This window comes from Hemitrygon akajei, chromosome 4 (assembly GCF_048418815.1).
Source record: "Hemitrygon akajei chromosome 4, sHemAka1.3, whole genome shotgun sequence".
Lineage (NCBI taxonomy): Eukaryota > Metazoa > Chordata > Chondrichthyes > Myliobatiformes > Dasyatidae > Hemitrygon > Hemitrygon akajei.
The window spans coordinates 136,018,253-136,037,267 of record NC_133127.1 but is presented as its reverse complement, the minus strand read 5'-3'; the positions used below and the strand labels follow the sequence as shown (position 1 = coordinate 136,037,267).

Sequence of the window (19,015 nt, the reverse complement as noted above, 5' to 3'; positions counted from 1 at the left end):
ATTTCCAAAGGGTTCACTAGGCCTTCTCAGCTCACGTTCAGAAGAAACCAGCAAGAGATACCATTAGTGATCAATGGCAGGGCCAGGGGGGTGCAGCCACTAGAGGCAACAGAAGAGCTGCCCTGTTATTAAATCTAGTATAGCTCTTTCCAGAATTTCCAGTGCAAAGGTCCAATAAAAAGTTATTACCCTAATATATTCCTCTTTTAGAGAACTATCGCCACTACTTCACATGAAAGCATAAGAGTTACAATTAGATTTTTTTAAAGAAAAAATTACTCTTTATTATTAAGTTCAACAGGCCTTTGATGTAAAATAAAAGCATCCTCAATTGAATCAAAGAAAGAATAAAAATATAAAGCTCATAAAAACCAGCATTAGAGGGAAAGGTAGAGGTTACGGAGATGACGAAGAAACGTATGGGCATAATGCATATATGTCAAACTCAAGGCCCGCGGGCCAAATCCGGCCCACGGTGGAATTATCTTTGGCCCGCGAGATAATATCTAATTACTATTAAAGCTGGCCCCAGTAATCGAAGCGCCTATGGTGTATGATATGGCTAATGCTGAGTTTATTCAGGTACCAGGTTTTCAGGGTTTTTAGTGTTTATTCGGCAGTCTTCTTCATAGGAAATGGAATTTGTAAAGTGAAACACTTTGTAGTTATAGCAGAGACTGAGACACATGAGAGCAGGCTGAAAAAACGGAGGCAACGAAAGCTGAGTTCGCACGCGTCCGACTGATCCGGCCCGCATGAAGCTGCATTTTGCTCAATCCGGCCCGTGACCTAAAATGAGTTTGACACCCCTGGCATAATGGAACAAAAGGAAAATAATGGCTGAGATGTCACAAACAAGCGAAAGTCTGCAGCTGCTGAAATCCAAGCAACACACACAAAATGTTGGAGGAACTTAGCAGGCCAGGCAGCATCTATGGAAAAGAGACCATTCAATGTTTCAAGTCCTGCTGAAGGGTTTCAGCCAGAAACATTGACTGTACACCTTTCCATAGATGCTGCCTGGCCTCCTTCATTTTGTGTGTATTGGCTGAGATGCCAATTGTTTATAGAATGTCATTTCTTTGAAGAAATTGTCAGACAGGGGTTCCCAACTTTCTTCATGCTGTGGACCAATATCATTAAGCAGGGGGTCAGAGACCCAAGGTTGGGAACCACTGTAGAGATGGCCAGGGGTGACAGAATGGATAAATTTAAATATAAAGATAAAAATGTAAATTTTAAACACAAAGTACACTGCAGATGCTGTGGTCAGATCAACACGTACAAACAAGCTGGAGGAACTCAGCAGGTCGGGCAGCATCCGTTGACTGCTCGTTTCAACAGATGCTGCCCGACCTGCTGAGTTCCTCCAGCTTGTTTGTACGTGTTGAAAATGTAAATTTTAGTTGCTGGAAACTGAGAAACAGTGCAAGTTGGAGAAATATAATCAGCAGAATACAACACACTTCCTCATTTGGACAAAGAGTCTGTATACTTTATTACCTCATTACAGAAAGTCATCACAGACAATGCATCACTTTTGAAGTATAGTAACACTACATAAGCAAATGTGGTAGCAAATTTTGAGATTAAAATACTTCAAATAGTACCATAGAACTCTTAATGTTCACTTCAAAGTTGATACTTTTGCCAATGCAGCATTGCTCTTAACTGTGTTATATTTTCTAGTCCTGGAATGGGGTTTCACAAATTCATTCCATCCTGTGAGACTCAGCATAAGAACATTATAACTGAACCACCGTAGTACTTAAACAGCTGAACCATACTCCAGTTTAAGAAATCAAAATATCTTGGTTTGGCAGTTGTATAATGAATGTGTAGATTGGAGATAGTTAAGGCTGATTAGACACCCAATAGGAGATCTGTGCATGGAAGGAAAGGCATTAGCAGAAATGTTAAACACTTGTCTTCATCAATGAAGCTGTTGCTAAAATCCTAGCAAACATGTGGCAGCTGAGATACTTAACACAGTCTTCGACATGAGGTAGTCCGAGAGGACCAGGTGCTTAGAAATGTTATACCTTTTCTCACAAGAGGACTGAAAATTTAACCTTGTTGAGGAAGCTGATAGAAACAGTAGTCAGGAACAAAATTTAAAGTATGGGTAATCAAAGGAAAGTCAGCACAGATCTGTTAAATGCAAATTGGTCTGGATTTTCCAATATGATAAGAGAGAAGGGTTTTGACAGCAATGCAGTTGGTATTTCATACATGGACTTTCAGAAGACATTTGCTCAAATATCACATAAAAGCTCATTAGCAACATTGGAATCTTAGGAATAAAACAAAAGGAGAAGCAGTTTGGATACAAAACAGTCTAAGGGACCAGGAACAATATGGTGAGCAGTTGAATTCTGTCTGGATGATGATACGGTGCACCAGGACTACTGTTTCCTTCATATATATTGAACTAGAGTGCAGTATACATCGCAGCATTTCAAAATGTGCAACTATCAAGAGTGATAGACCTCAAGAAAAGATATGCAGGATGTTGAAATGGGAGGATACATGCAAGATGTTTAATACAGAGAAATCCAAATGTTAAAAGAACAATAAAGGATTTTAGTTTCATGGATGGATTGAAGAATTTCAGATTGCTCTGTTTAAAGAAGTGAAAACAGAGAGGTGATTTGATTGAAGTGTTCGGAAATAAAGAAGTAGGGATTGCTTTGCTGTTAAACTAGGCTTCATGGTAAGAGTTGGAGTTTGCGACTGACTAGATTGCGCTTCCAGAGTACCAGCTGAAATGAAGCTACGATTCAATGCAGATTCTCACTGGTCTGACCCATGTCATGTGCTGAATTAAATACTCTAATCTCAGTCAAGGGAAGGGCAAAGGTGTTGTAGTTACTTAGAAATGGGGAGAAAAATCACCTAGAATAATTGGAAATTTTAAAGCAAAATTTGACGAAAATAAATTTCCGGAGTGCAGAACAGAGCCGTTATAGAAAATTCATTTAGCAGAAGCAATAGAAGATGAATTTTTATTTTGTAAAGTGATGGAAAAGCATGTGAACATATTATGTAAAAAGGCAGTCCTCCTTTCTGCTGATAATGAAAATGATGCCTGCCGGGAGAGATTCAGTTTTGGTAGGGCACAGATGGACTGTGCTAGATCAGCCTCTTGATAAACACCCTGCCTAATTTTCTCCACCACCGAAACAACCCAATTAGTCTCAATAAAGTTGAATTTTAATCTCTTGTTTCTTTGATTCCCAAGCATGCAAGCTGTATCATCTTTAAAGTCAATCCAATACAGTGAAATCTATTTTTAATAACACAAACTTTCCTTTAATTTCTTACTCCTAAGAAAACATCCCCAGGCTGTTTCACATGTTACACATCCAACAGAAGTGGAAAGATTTATTACTGAACTGCATTTACTTTTATGTCCAACCCCATCATCTTCCAGAATCTGACTAAAAAATGTCTCTATTGTAAATGTCAATGTTGCAACTTAGTAAGAAATTTGTGACAGAAGTGTAGTTAGAATGAAATCTTGATTTGTAAGCCTTGGAAGTCTAAGCCTTGAAGCAAGATGAGCAGTTGCCATTGCTTCTGAAGGATTTGAGTGTCGGAGTGACCACGTCAGATTCAGCAGATCGTGCTAGATCATTCTCATTGGCAATGATGTGTTTCACCAGACTCTGAGCTGCTTCCTCAATGTTGACATTTTCCTGCAAATGATAAAAAAAAGTTAAAAATCCATATGATCACATCATAAAAATATATAATTGCATCTTGTCTGTGAAATAAATACTATTTAAGTGTAGCTTTTAATAAAGGTAAAGTGGGTGGGGGAGGTTTATTGTTGTGATGTAACCAATGAACATCATGACCAACTGCAGAAATACTTACAGAAAATATTTAAGGGACTGATACCGTAACAGTGCAGTGCAAAAATATAAAGCATTTTGAAGCCTCTCCAGACGCTAAGTCCTCCATACTCAAGTTATCTCTTAGTTCCTCTTGAACTTGCTAGCTTATAATGAAATTCATAGAATATTGGGCGTCGTCCAGCAACCAATCTGGCCAGCAGACGTTTGAGGAGGCGATTTCACTCAGGTCCACTGCCCGAGTAGAAAAAGGCAGCAGCGAATCACAGCAGCACAGTTCAGCTCTGACCACTGAACAATCCATGCTTGGGATTAATTAGCAAGAGAAAATTAAAGGAAGGCCAGGGCAAATGTAGCAGCCATCGTCACAGTGGCTGTCGTCTGAGTGGACAGAGTCAGAGTGGTGATCTTGAGACAGACAGACAGACAAACAGACATTCTTTATTGATCCCGAGGGGAAATTGGGTTTCGTTACAGCCGCACCAACCAAGAATAGTGAAGAAATATTGCAATATAAAGCCATAAATAATTAAATAATAAGTTAATCATGCCAAGTGGAATTAAGTCCAGGACCAGCCTATTGGCTCAGGGTGTCTGACACTCCGAGGGAGGAAGTGTAAAGTTTGATGGCCACAGGTAGGAATGACTTCCTATGATGCTCAGTGTTGCATCTCGGTGGAATGAGTCTCTGGCTGAATGTACTCCTGTGCCTAATCAGTACATTATGGAGTGGATGGGAATCATTGTCCAAGATGGCATCCTCTTTTCAGACACCACCGTCAGAGAGTCCAGTTCCACCCCACAACATCACTGGCCTTACGAATGAGTTTGTTGATTCTGTTGGTGTCTGCTACCCTCAGCCTGCTGCCCCAGCACATAACAGCAAACATGATAGCACTGGCCACCACAGACTCGTAGAACATCCTCAGCATCATCCGGCTGATGTTAAAGGCTTTAGCTCTTTAAGGCTTTAGTCAGAGAAAGCAAAGAAAAGGAAAACAGTAGGTTATTTTTTTTTCCTTCCCTTCTTTATCTGCTTTGTTAGGGCAGTAGATATGCAGGCAGAGTAGCTGAATGCTCCTCTTGCGGGATGTGAGAAGGGAGAGAGACCTCCAGTGTCCCTGATGACTACAGCTACAAGAAGTGGATCCAGCTGCAGCTTCTAACAATCTATGTTAAGGAGTTGGAGCTGGAAATGGATGAACTCCAGATCTTTCAGGAGGCTGAGGGGTGACAGATAGGACATATAGAGAGGTAGTTACACCCAAGATGCAGAACACAACAAACTGTGAGAGTCAGGAAGGAGAAAAGGGTTAAGGAGTCAGTACAGAGCACTCCTGTGGCCATCCCTCTCAGCAAAGGTATATCATTCTGGATAGTGTTGGGTGTTGACCTGACAGAGGAAAGTCACAGTGGTTGGGTCTCTGGCTCTGAGTCTGGCTTTGTGACTCAGAAGGGAAGGGGGGGGGGGAGAAGACAAAAGCTGTGGTGATAGGGGATTTGTTAGAGGAACAGTCAAAAGGTTCTGTGGTGAGAATGAAATTCCCAGATAGTATGTTGCTTCCGGATGCCAGGGTCTGGGACATCTCAGATTGAGTCCTCAGCATTCTTAAGTGGAAGCTGACCAGCCAGAGGCCGTGGTCCATGTAGGTACCAATGGCTTGGGTAGACCTGTGATGAGTTTCTGCACAGGGAGTTAGGTGTTAAGTTAAAAGGCAGGACCTCCAGGGTTGTGGTCTCCAGACTGCTATCCATGCCACATGCTAGTGAGGTCAGAACTAGGAAGATTATACCATTTAATACGTGGCTAAGGAGTTGGTGTAGGAGGGAGGGCACAAGATTATTGGATTACTCGGCTCTCTTCCAGGGAAGATAGGACCTGTACAGGAGGGACAGTTTGCACCTGAACTTGAGGGGGACTAATGTCCTAGTGGGAAGCTTTATTAATGCTGCTTGATGGGGTTTAAACTAGCATTGCAGGGGGATGGGAACCAGAGTGCCAGAGCAGTTAGTGGAGAGATTGTGAGGTAGATGTTGGTAAGACCTCAGACAAAGTCAGGGATCAAGAGGTTGAGCATAGGGTGACTAGTGCCCTTAGCCATGTATGTTTCAATGTGAGAAATATTGTAGGAAAGGCAGATGAGCTCAGGGCATGGATCAACACCTGGAATTATGACGTTGTAGCCGTTACTGACACTGGGTTGCAGGAGGGGCAGGACTGGCAGCTCAATATTCTGGGGTTCCATTGCTTTAGATGTGACAGAGCAGTCTAAATGAGGAGGAGTGGTGTTACTAGTCAGGGAAAATGTCATGGCAGTGCTCCATCAGGACAGACTGGAGAACTCCACAAATGAGGTGTTATGGGTGGAACTGAGAAATGTTAGTGGGGCTATATTTCAGACCAGCCAATGCTCCTAGGAATTTAGAGGAACAAACTTGCAAAGAGATCGCAGACTGTTGCCAGAAGCACAAGTTTATTGTAGTAGGTCATTTTAATTTTCCACATACTGACTGGGAATCCCATACATACTTTAAAAGGTCTAGATGGGATAGAGATTGTTAAATGTGTTTAGGAAAGTTTCCTTTATCAGTATGTAGAAGTCCCAACGAGAGAGCTTGTGATACTGGATCTGCTGTTAGGGAATGAGACAGGGCAGGTGACAGAAGTTTGTGCAGGGGAACACTGCATCCGGTGACCACAATGCCATTAGTTCCAATGCAAATATGCAAAAAAATCAGTCTGGTCCGTGGGCTGAGATTCTAAATTGGAGAAAAGCCAATTTTGATGATATCAAAAATGATCGGGCAAGTGTGGATTGGGACAGGCTGGTTTCTGGCAAAGGTATACTTGGAAACTGCGAGACCTTCAAACATGAAATGTTGGGGGTACAAAGCTTGTATGTGCCTGTCAGAATAAAAGGTAAAGATAACAAGTGTAGGGAATATTGGTTTTCAAGAGATATTGACAGAAAAAAGGAGATGCATAGCAGATATGGGCAAGTAGGAACAAATGAGGTGCTTATGGAGTACGAGAAATACAAGGGAACTTAAATCAGGAGGGCTGAAATAGGGCATGAGGTTGCCCTAGCAGACAAGATGAAGGAGAATCCCAAGGGATTCTACAGATATGTTAAGAGCAAAATAATTACAAAGGACAAAATTGGTCCTCTGGAAGACCTGAATGGTAATCCACGTGTGGAGCCAAACAGATAGGGGAATGGAGATCTTAAATGCATTCTTTGCATCTGTATTTACATGGGAGACAGATACCGAGTCAACAGAAGTGAGGCAAAGCGGCACCACTTACATGGAACTTTACAGATTACAGAGGAGGAGGTGTTTGCTACCCTGAGGCAAATCATGGTGGATAAATCCCAAGGGCCTGACAAGGTGTTCGCTCGGACCCTACAGGAGGCAAGTGCAGAAATTGCCGCAGCCCTGCAAGAAATATTTAAATCATCCTTAGCAACATGAGAGGGACCAGAGGATTGGAGGTTAGCCAATCTTGTTCCACTGTTTAAAAAAGGCTCTAAACATAAACCAGGAAATTATAGGCCAGTGAGCCTGACATCAGTTGTGGAAAGTTATTGGAAGATAATCTAAGGGACCGGATATACTGTCCAAGTATTTGGATAGACGGACTGATAAAGGATAGTCAGCATGGTAGGTCATGTCTAACCGATCTTACAGAGATCTTTTCAACAAGTTACCAGGAAAGTCGATGAAGGCAAGGCAGTGTATGTTGTCTTCATGGAATTTAGTAAAGCATTTGACAAGGTCCCACATGGGAAGCTAGTCAAGAATGTTCAGTCACTCAGCATTCAAGATGAGGTAGTGAACTGGATTAGACATTAGCTTTGGGAGAGAAGCCAGAGAGTGGTAGTGGATGGTTACCTCTCTGTCTGGAGACCTGTAACTAGTGGAGTGCTGCAAGATTTGGTGTTGGGTTCATTGTTGTTTGTCATCTATATTAACAATCTGGATAATAATGTGGTGAACTGGATCAGCAAATTTGCAGATTGCACCAAGATTGGGGGTGTAGTGGACAGTGAGGAAGGTTATCATAGCTTGCAGAGGGATCTGCTTCAACTGGAAAAATGGGCTGAAAAATGGGAGATGGAATTTTATGCAGGCAAGTGTGAGGTTTTGCACTTTAGTAGGACCATCCAGGGTAGGACTTACAGAGTAAACGATAAGGCACTGTAGAATGCAGTAGAACAAAGGGATCTGAGAACACAGGTACATAATTCATTGAAAGTGGCATCACAGGCAGAAAGGGTCACAAAAAAGATTTTGGCACATTGGCCTACATAAATCAATGTATTGTGTACAGAAGATGGGCTGTTATTTTGAATTTGTGTAAGATGTTTGTGAGGTCTAATTTGGAGTCTTGTGTGCAGTTTTGATCACCTACCTTCAGGGAAGATGTAAACAAGAAAAACAAAGAAAATTTACAGGAATGTTGCTGGGTCTGGAGGACCTGAGTTATAAGTAAATATTGAATAGGTTAGGACTGTATTCTTTAGAACCTAGAGGATTGAGAGGAGATTTGATAGACTTATACAACATTATGAGGGGTGTAGATAGGGTATAAGCAAGCAGGCTTTTTTCACTGAAGTTGGGTGGGACTACCACTAGAAGTCATGGGTTAAGGATAAAACTGAAATGTTTAAGGGAAACTTCTTCACTCAGTGGGTCGTGAGAGTGTGGACTGAGCTGGCAGCACAAGTGGTGCCTCCAAGCTTGCTTTCAAAGTTAGATAGATAGATAGATAGATAGATAGATAGATACTTTATTCATCCCCATGGGGAAATTCAACTTTTTTTCCAATGTCCCATACACTTGTTGTAGCAAAACTAATTACATACAATACTTAACTCAGTAAAAAATATGATATGCATCTAAATCACTATCTCAAAAAGCATTAATAATAGCTTTTAAAAAGTTCTTAAGTCCTGGTGGTTGAATTGTAAAGCCTAATGGCATTGGGGAGTATTGACCTCTTCATCCTGTCTGAGGAGCATTGCATCGATAGTAACCTGTCGCTGAAACTGCTTCTCTGTCTCTGGATGGTGCTATGTAGAGGATGTTCAGAGTTTTCCATAATTGACCGTAGCCTACTCAGCGCCCTTCGCTCAGCTACCGATGTTAAACTCTCCAGTACTTTGCCCACGGCAGAGCCCGCCTTCCTTACCAGCTTATTAAGACGTGAGGCGTCTCTCTTCTTAATGCTTCCTCCCCAACACGCCACCACGAAGAAGAGGGTGCTCTCCACAACTGACCTATAGAACATCTTCAGCATCTCACTACAGACATTGAATGACGCCAACCTTCTAAGGAAGTACAGTCGACTCTGTGCCTTCCTGCACAAGGCATCTGTGTTGGCAGTCCAGTCTAGCTTCTCGTCTAACTGTACTCCCAGATACTTGTAGGTCTTAACCTGCTCCACACATTCTCCATTAATGATCACTGGCTCCATATGAGGCCTAGATCTCCTAAAGTCCACCACCATCTCCTTGGTCTTGGTGATATTGAGACGCAGGTAGTTTGAGTTGCACCATATCACAAAGTCCTGTATCAGAGATTTGAATAGGTACATGGACAGTACAGATACGGAGGCTATGGTCCCAATGCAGTTTGAATGCAGTATGCAGATTAAATGGTTGGCATGGACTAGATGGGCTGAAGGGCTTGTTTCTGTACTGCACTCCTCTATGACTCTATAATAAAGAGCTGCAAGCTGGCCTTAAGATGATGGAGAAATTACTGGAATGGTTCCAGAAATGAGGGGTTTTTGCTGCATTGAAAGGCTGTGGAAGCTGATGATGATTACAGAATGATGGGAGATTTAATCATTGTGTTCAAGATCCCAAAGTGTTGGTACAACAAAAAAAAGCACCAGACTGACACTGAGTTAAGGTGATTTGGAAAGGAATCATAAGAAATGGATCAAGAGTAGGCCTTTTGACCAATTAAGTCTGTTCAGTTATTCAGTCTCGTTGATCATTTACAGTGCCTATAAAAATATTCACCCCACCCCCCCTTGGAAGTTTTCATGTTTTATTGTTTTACAACATTGAATCACTGTGGATTTAATTTGGCTTTTTTGAAACTGATCAACAGAAAAGACTCTTTCATGTCAAAGTGAAAGCAAATTTCTACAAATTAGTCTAAATGTATTATAATTATTGAACACAAAATAATTTATTGCATAATTACTCATCCCCTTCAAATCAGTATTTAGTAGATGCATCTTTGGCAGCAATTGCAGCCTTGAGACTGTGTGGATATGTCTCATTCAGCTTTGCAATTTTTCCTCATTCTTCTTTTCAAAACTACTCAAGCTCTGTCAGATTGCATGGGGATCTTGAGTAAGCAGCCCTTTTCAAGTGCAGCCTCAAATTCTCAATTGGATTGAGTTCAGAATCCTGACTTGGCGACTTCAGGACATTAACTTTGTTGTTTTTAAGCCATTTCTGTGCACCTTTGACTTTATGTTTGGGGTCATTGTCTTGCTGGTAAACACATCTTCTCTAAAGTTGCAGTTCTCTTGCTGACTGCATCAGGTTTTCCTCCAGGATTTTCCTGTATTTTACCATCAACCTTCACAAGCTTTCCAGGGCCTGCTGCATGCTTCATGGTAGGAATGGGGTGTTTTTGGTGATGTGCAGTGTTTGGCTTACACCATAGTGTTTAGTCTGATGGCCAAAGACCTCAATTTTGGTTTCATCAGACCATAGAAACTTCTTCCAACTGACTTCAGTCTCCCACATGCCTTCTGGCAAATTCTAGCTGAGATTTCATGTGAGCTATTTCCAACGATGGCTTTCTCTTTGCCACTCTCACATAGAGCTGTGGCTGGTGAAGTACCGGATGACAGTTGTTGTATGCAGTCTCTCCCATCTTAGCCTCTGGAGATTGTAACTCCTCCAGAGTTGCCATAGGTCTCTTGGTGGCCTCCCTCACTAGTTCCCTCCTTGCATGGTCACTCAGTTTTTGAGGACGGTCTGCTTTAGGCAGACTTACAGCTGTGCCATATTCTTTCCATTTCTTGTTGATCGACTTAACTGTCCTCCAAGGGATATTCAGTGACCTGGAAATTTTCTTGTATCAATCTCCTGACTTGTGCTTTTCAATAAACTTTTCATGGAGTTGCTCAGTGTTTTTCTGTCTTCATGGTGTAGTTTTTGCCAGGATACTGACTCACCAGCAGTTGGACCTTCCAAATACAGTGTATATTTACAACAATCAATTGAAACACCATGACTGCACACAGGTGATCTCCATTAACTAATTATGTGACTTCAAAAACCAACTGGCTGCACCAGTGATGATTTGCTGTGTCATATTAAAGGAGGGGGGGGGGAATACTTATGCAATCAATTAATTTGTGTTTTATATCTATAATTTATTTAGATCATTTTGCGAAGATCTGTTTTCACCTTGACATGAAAGAGTATTTTTCTGTTCATTGGTGTCAAAAAGGCCAAATTAGATCCATTGTGATTCAATGTTGTAAAACAAATAAACATGAAAACTTCTGGCGGGGGGGTGTGGGGAAGATAATTTTTCTAGGCACTGTATGACAGCACTACATACTAGCCTTAATCCTGCAGGTTTTTAAACATTAGACAGCATCAGTTTGTTTGTAAATATATCCTGAGCCAGAGAAGACACCCATCAATCACAATCTTCTGTAAGGAATTCCAAAGTTTCACCAGCTGTTGCATGCAGACATTCTCTGACTTGAATGAACAACCCTTATTTTAAGACTGTGGCCCAATCAAATGGAGCATCAGCAAAACCTTCCTTTATGAATATCTGAACCTTGATAGAGTTTTATTTTCAATTATGGGAGGCAGAGATAATATAATCAGTCCGAATCTTTCCCCAGGATAGAAATGTCAAACACCTAAGGACATCCTTTTAAGATTAAAGGAAAAAGTTTAAAGATTTTGTTTACACAGATAGTGGTGGTGCCTGGAATGAGTTACCAAGGATAGCAGTGGAAGCAGGGAGCTTGATGGAGTTCAGAATCAGAATCAGGTCTACAATGCAACTAACTGTGAATTACAGTAAGTATATATATTGAATAGTTAAACAATTAGTGCAAAAATATATTTTTTTAAAAAACTAGTGAGGTAGTACTTATGGGTTTAATGTCCACTCAGAAATCGGATGGCAGAAGTTTCTGAAGTCAGTGACAGCTGTAGTGTACTCATTCAGACTTGAAGATGAATTCCTGAATGCAGTCCAGTCCACTGATTCAAAGCATTCCTCTAAGTGCTCCTGTGTCTCCTTCTTGGTCCTCACTGCTGGTGCTGCAGTGTTCAGACTCTGCCTCTACTCAGAGAGTAGGTCAGACTTTCCAAAGTGTGGGCCTGGGATAGCACGGTAACCGCTATTGATGTAACAGTAACTATGTAACAGTGGTCCAGTATGTTGGTTCCTCTGGTACTACAAGTGGTTTGTTGGTAATAATTATGAGGACTTTAGATAGGCATATAAATATGAAGGGAAAAAAGGGATATGAATGATACACAGGAGGAGTAAGTACCTTTAGTGTAAATTGCTATCAAAGTTGGCACAACATTTTGGGCTGAATAGTCTGTAGAATATGGCACTGTTCTCTTTTCCAAGTCACCACCTGCAAGACACTATCCCTGCATTTTGTGGCCCTAAAATCACTAATAGTTGAAGATCCTATGATTCAGCCTCCAGATCACCAGATGCTGATAACCATGCCCCCAAAAATATATCAGAATCCTAGTTCCCACACTTCCTCGAATACACCTGTTCCTGCTCTTCCCCTTATACATCAGGGTGTAATTATTTCCACATTCCTGCTAACAGAACGGGGCACCATTTCCTCTGCTCCCCCTAACACATGGGTACCTGGTTTCCATACTCCAAACAAACTTGCTGGGACCCTGTTTCCGAAGCCTCCTTAGAAGTCACTGGGTCTATTTCCAACACACTCCCTTGAAACTTTCTGGGTTCAATGGAAAAAAAGGTAAATTAACAAAGTGTTGGAGCATAGTTTGGATAATTGTTTAATTGAATAACATCCAGTACTCCAGGATGTGTGTCACATCAAAGTTCTGAGTATGCTAAGTTAACAGAGGCATACTACTGATTCGATGTCTGGTACTTATAAATATGAGCTGAAATTTTAAATACTGTATATCTTCCCAGGAAATTCACTCCTGTTGCCACATTTGAGTGGGCTGCAATCAGAGTGTCCATTTGTCGCTGTACTTCTCACGTTCATTTGCTACTCAGCCCGTTTCTGCGCCTACCATTAAAAAAGCAACATGTTCATTTTAAGCTTCTGCAGAGTGAAAAATATCTATCATTTTTAAATGTGTGCCAAATGTGAAGTGGTTTTCTAATCAATTATTGTCCCCATGTCATTACATTTGGATGGAAATAACTCTAAACTTGTACGTACATGTGCACATGTATTTGAAAGAAAATGGCTATCCATTATCCAACTAATGCCAGTCAGAATGAAGATGGAGCTGGAATGTGGATGGGATGATGAAAGATATGGTTACCTAACGAAGCAATAAACCATCTGTACCTGATGTGAGAATTACAGCCAATGGGGCCAAGAAGAAAATAAATAAGGTCTTTTAAAAACACAAGAGATTCTGCAGATGCTGGAAATCCAGAACAACACACACAATGGCTGGAGGAACTCAGCAGGTCAGGCAGCATCAATGGAAATGAATAAACAGACAATATTTCTGGCCATGACCCTTCATAAGGACTGGAAAGGAAGGGAAAGATGCCAGAATAAGAGGTGACAGGAGGGAAAGGAGGACAAGGTAAAAGTGAAGCCAGATGTATGGGAGAGGGGAATGAAGTGAGAAACTAGGAGCTACTAAGTGGAAAAGACAAAGGACTGGAGAAGAAGGAATCTGATAGGAGAGGAGAGTGGATCATGGGAGAAAGAGAAGGAGAAGGGGTACCAGTGGGTGGAGATGGTCAGGTGAGAAGGAGACATAAGAGGCCAGAGTGGGGGGATGAAGAAGAGGGAAGGGGAAAATACTGGAAGTTGGAGAAATCGATCTTCATGCCATCAGGTTGAGGCTGCCTAGATCGAATATGAGATGTTACTCCTCCAATCTGAGAAAGGCGTCATCATGGCAGTAAAGGAGGCCATGTGTCAACATGTCAGTACAGTTTGGGGCCCTGAATGGAGGAGAGGGAGGAGGTGAATGGGCAGGTTTAGCACTTTGGCTGCTTGCTTCTTGACAAAAGGCCCGACCAGTTGCCTTCCACCACCCTCCTCCGTCTGGCTGAACCGGTCCAACAGTTGCTCTTTCGGCCCCTCTCACTTTCTCCAAACTCAGCTATGGGTACCTACACGGGCCCTAGGAATGCCTGCTTTTTTGTTGGCTACATGGAACAGTCCATGTTTCAAGACTTCCCTAGCAGCTGCTTCATGCACCCATGCTGAACTCCTCAATTTCATCAACTTTGCCTCCAACTTTCACCCTGCCCTTAAATTTATTTGGTCCATTCCTGGTATCTCTCTATCCTTTCTCTATCTCTTTGTTTCCATCACTGCAGGCAAATTGTCTACCCATATCTTTTATAAACCTACTGATTCCCATGGCTATCTTGACGATACCTCTTCCCACCCCATCTCCTATAAGAATGCCATTCCCTTTACCCCATTCCTTCATCTCCTCCATATCTGTTCCCAGGTTGCAGCTTTCCTTTCTAGGACATCAGAGATGTTCTCCTTCTTCAAAGAACAAGGCTTCGCTTCCTCCACCATTATTGCTGCCCTCACCCGCATCTCCTCCATTTCCCAGAAATTGGCACTCACTGTATCTTGTTGCCACCTTAACAGGGAGAGAGTTCCTCTTGTTCTTACCTACCACCCTATGAGCCTCTACAGCCAGGAAATCATTCTCTGCACCTTCCACCATCTTCAACAGGACTCTGTAACCAAACACATCTTTGCTTCCCCCCACTCTCCACTTTCCGCAGGGGTCTGTGATTCTTTTGTCCATTCATCCCACCCTATTAATCTCCCTCCTAGCACATATTCCTGCAAGCGGCAAAGTGCTACATCTGCCCATTCACCATCTCCTCACCTCCATACAGATCCAACAGTCCTTCCAGGTGAGGCAATGCTTCACCTGCAGAGGTTAGGGTTGTCTACTTTCCTCCTCTACATTGGTGAGACCCAACGTGGATTGAGGGACCGTTTTGTTGGCACCTCAAAAAGCAGAATTTCCTGGTGGCCAACTACTTCAATTCCTCTCTCCATTCCTGTTCTGACATGTTGGTCCAGAGCCTCCTCTTCTGCCACTAAGAGACCACTCTCAAGTTGGAGGAGCAACGTCTAGGTGGCATTAACATCAATTTATCCAACTTAGTTATTTTTCCCCTCTCCCTTCCCTCTTGCCCTCCTTTCCGTTATTCCATGATCCACTCTCCTCTCTTATCAGATTCCTTCTCCTCCAGCCCTCTGCCTTTTCCATTTATCACCTCCCAGCTTATCACTTCACCCACCTGGCTTCACCAATCACCTTGTCTTCTTTCTCCTCCCCTCACTTTTTTTTTGGCATCCCTTCTTTTTTAGTCCTGGTAAAAGGTTTCAGCTCAAAACATTGACTGCTTGCTCATTTCTATAGATGCTGCCTGACCGGCAGAGTTCCTCCAGCATTTTGCGTGTGTTGCTCAAGATATTTTAAAAAGTATTTTTATAAGTCACCAGGTAGGTTAAAATGGAAATTAATTATTAGCATGTGGAAACTTAAAACAACAAAGTGTTAAGCAAGATTGATGGAGAACATACAGTGCAAAAACTATAACAAGTGTTTAAAAGTACAAATAATTTCTATTAATCAAATATAAAATGCAGTTTATATATTTGGAATACTCAGACAGCAGCTTGTTGATGGAGAAAAGCCAAAGGCATGGAACTGTGCCCCACAAAATCAGCACTTTTTCGAGAAGATGGAGAGTTACAAGAAAGGCATGATACTTAAAAGCATTTTGCATTACTTTTCTCTAATGCCAGGGTAATGCTCTTCCAGAAAGTGAAAAAGTAAGATCAAAGTAAATTTTCATATCACTAACCTGACATAAGGAATCATTAACACCAACCACTAACTATGCAAGCAGAACAGGATGAAAGTGAGTGCCTCCCATCTGTTCAGTTTAATTTCTAGTTTAGCCTGTACCTGCATACTGCTCCAAAAAGGCAAAACGTGTTTAAGATGTATGTTAATGACAGCCAACTTCCCTCACTACCATCGTTTGACATTGGTCCTAAATTGTCAGATTGTTTTAACTACATCCAATGCTGGATGAGCAGTGAGGCCCAAAATGATTGTCTTCATTCCCCATCACTAAGGACTATTTGGAACTGATGCGCGGTGTTTTAAATTTCTGCTATACTTACTACACTAGTCTATTCAGCCAATCAAATCCATGATGGCTTCTTGCAGAGCAATCCCATCAACTTGATGCCCTCTATCATTTCCCTGTACCTCTGCAACTTATTCTCTTTCCTGTGCCCATTAACTCCCCATTGAATCTTTTGCCACTTGTGTACAGTTAAGGGTTAATTTACAGCAGAAAATCCTACTATTAAATCTTTAGGACATGGAAAGCACATAGAGCACCCACTGGAAAATCTCACAGCCACGGCGAGAATATGCAGACTCCATCCACGGTCAGGACTGAACCAGAGACTTTGGGGCTATGAAACTATAGTGCTAACCACTGCGTCACCAAGCCACTCAAATTTCAATCTGATTTGAATATCAGACCTTCCATTAGTAACATCACAACTATTTCACCCCCCATAACATCACCCAAATGTCTTGCCTCTGATCATTGCTGCTGAAAGCCTCAATCACACCTTTAATTTCCAGACAATACATCCCTGGTTAATTTTCTTCATTTCATTCTTCATGAATGTGAAACTATGCTAAACTTCTCCACCAACTTCCAAGTTCACATTTAGATTAATTAAAGCCTTGATCTTAAACTATCATTCTTGTGGTTAAATGATTCAATCATTCCACTGTCTTGCCCCTTCTAATATTTTCAAGCTGAATCAGACATTGAGATACGTGTACTCTTCTAATTCTCGTCTTTCACTTGTCCATGAATATTAGCAGGCATGTCATCAGCTGCCAAGATACGAGCTCTGAAATTCCTCAGTTAAACCCATGCACCCCCTCTTTTTCAGTCTCTGAGACCCCTCACTCTTATAATGTTGTTTTTGTCCTAGCGTCTCCATTAATAATCTTATCATGTCAATATGTTGATTTATATTACTCTGCTGACGTGCCATGATATCCTTGCTTTACTAAAAGTGTTACACTTCTGCAAGGCATTTTTCTGTTACTAGTTTGCCTCTGTATACAATGTTCTTGATTAGTAAAAGAGCCAATTTCCAAGTGTTCCTCATTGACTTCAGCATCACCACATTGTTGGAATCCATTTTCCCTGTTTTTGAAACTGGTAATATTTACAACTAACAGATTTCTTCACTGTTATGTCCCATTCAATCTGACTTCAAACTCTCAGAAACTTGATGCAATCTAAACACAGCATCTCCTCTCAAACCACGCAGAATAAATGGCACTAGAATCCTTCACTAACATTGCTGAATGGATGATGGGCTATTTTCTCCTAGCACATCTGTCTTCTCAAAGCAGTAGTGTGGGATTTTATTTCTAGCCTCTTGAGGTTTCATGCTATCAAGTGAAGTTTGAAGTCTGTAAATTAAAGATAGAATCATGACATTTTTTAATCAATGATACCATGAGTTTGCACATTTATTTTCATCCAGCTGATAGTCTGAAATCTACTAGTTCTCTGTAACATCCATCTAACAACATAAATAGGATGGATTCCTACTAAACATTAGAATTGGGGTGCCATTTTAGCCTAGTAGTTAGCACGGCACTTGGGGTGTCGGAGTTCAGAGTTCAATCCCGGCATCATCCATATGGAGTTTCTGTATGTCTTTCCCATGGGTTTTCTGTGGGTGCTCTGAATTCCTCTTGCAGTCCAAAGACAAACTGGTCAATAGGCTAACCGGTCATTGTAAATTGCCCCGTGATTAGGTTAGGATTTAATTGGGGGTGTCAGGGGTTGCTGGGCGGCATGGCTCAAAAGGACAGAGGGGCACATTCTGCGCTGTATCTCTAGATAAAAAGAAATAAAGAATGTTGATTAGCCAGAAGAGATCCAATTTAAACAGATATAGTAAAGGTAACCATTCTTAAAGGACAAGAGATAAAAAGAGCTGTACTGCCTCAGCCCATTTACAAGGGATTAACAGGTTACTCTATGTTTGAACCAAAGGCCACAGCTTCAGAATAGAGAAGCATCCATTTAGAACAGACATGAAGAAAGAGGGTGGTGAGTCTGTGGAATTCATTGCCACAGACAGCTGTGAAGGCCAAGTCATTGGGTATATTTAAAGCAGAGGTTGATGTATTCTTGATTACTCAGAGCATCAGAGGAGAGAAGGCAGGAGAATAAGATTCAGGGGGATAATAAATCAGCCATAATGAATGGTGGATCAGACCCAACGTGCCAAATAGCCTGAAACCTACTTCTGTTCTTATGGTTCACTCGGATCATAACAGAGACAGCCTAGCTAACTATCAGCAAGTACATAATGGAACAAAGTGCATAAATCTGCAGGAAGAGTGCAGATTTGAACCATTCCTCAGAGCCAACCAATTGTGACTTCGGCCACCCAAATATCATGATACTTTTATCACATGACTGAGAAATTCTGCATGGGTTTCTCACTTCAATGTAGCTTTAAACTGTAATTAAAATGCCAGAAGCAGGGCAGTGTTGGAATGCTGCACTTGCATTAGAATTCCAGATCTGGCAGCACGTCTGCAGATGTGATACACACTTTTTCATCTGCGCCCTGAGGTACATCACTGCTGACAGTAAATATAAATGGAGTCATTTCCAAAATTGCCCCTCAACAGTGTAGTCCACTTGTTCTTTTGTTGATATTAATGCTGACAGCCTACTCTACAAAGATAGCTAAAGTAACATCATTTATAATATGAACAATGGTTCTCCATTTACATTATGTATCGAGGAATATAAAATGCACCATTTAAAATACGAAGCATATAAATGTTTAAAGT

General features: G+C 41.5%; 1 protein-coding gene across 2 annotated transcripts in view; it reads right to left on the bottom strand.

Annotated features, from left to right (window-relative positions):
* Positions 1-1,470: 1,470 nt before the first annotated feature.
* rab38a (RAB38a, member RAS oncogene family) overlaps positions 1,471-19,015 on the bottom strand; it is a 54,005-nt gene continuing 36,460 nt past the window's right edge. The window contains exon 3 of one of the 2 annotated variants that reach the window (XM_073043365.1): positions 1,471-3,698. In XM_073043365.1, the coding sequence (XP_072899466.1) occupies positions 3,543-3,698 (156 nt within the window). In that variant the 3' untranslated portion in view covers positions 1,471-3,542. Of the gene's footprint in view, positions 3,699-17,659; positions 18,044-19,015 lie in introns of those variants that run through there. The other variant, XM_073043366.1, reaches the window with a different exon arrangement.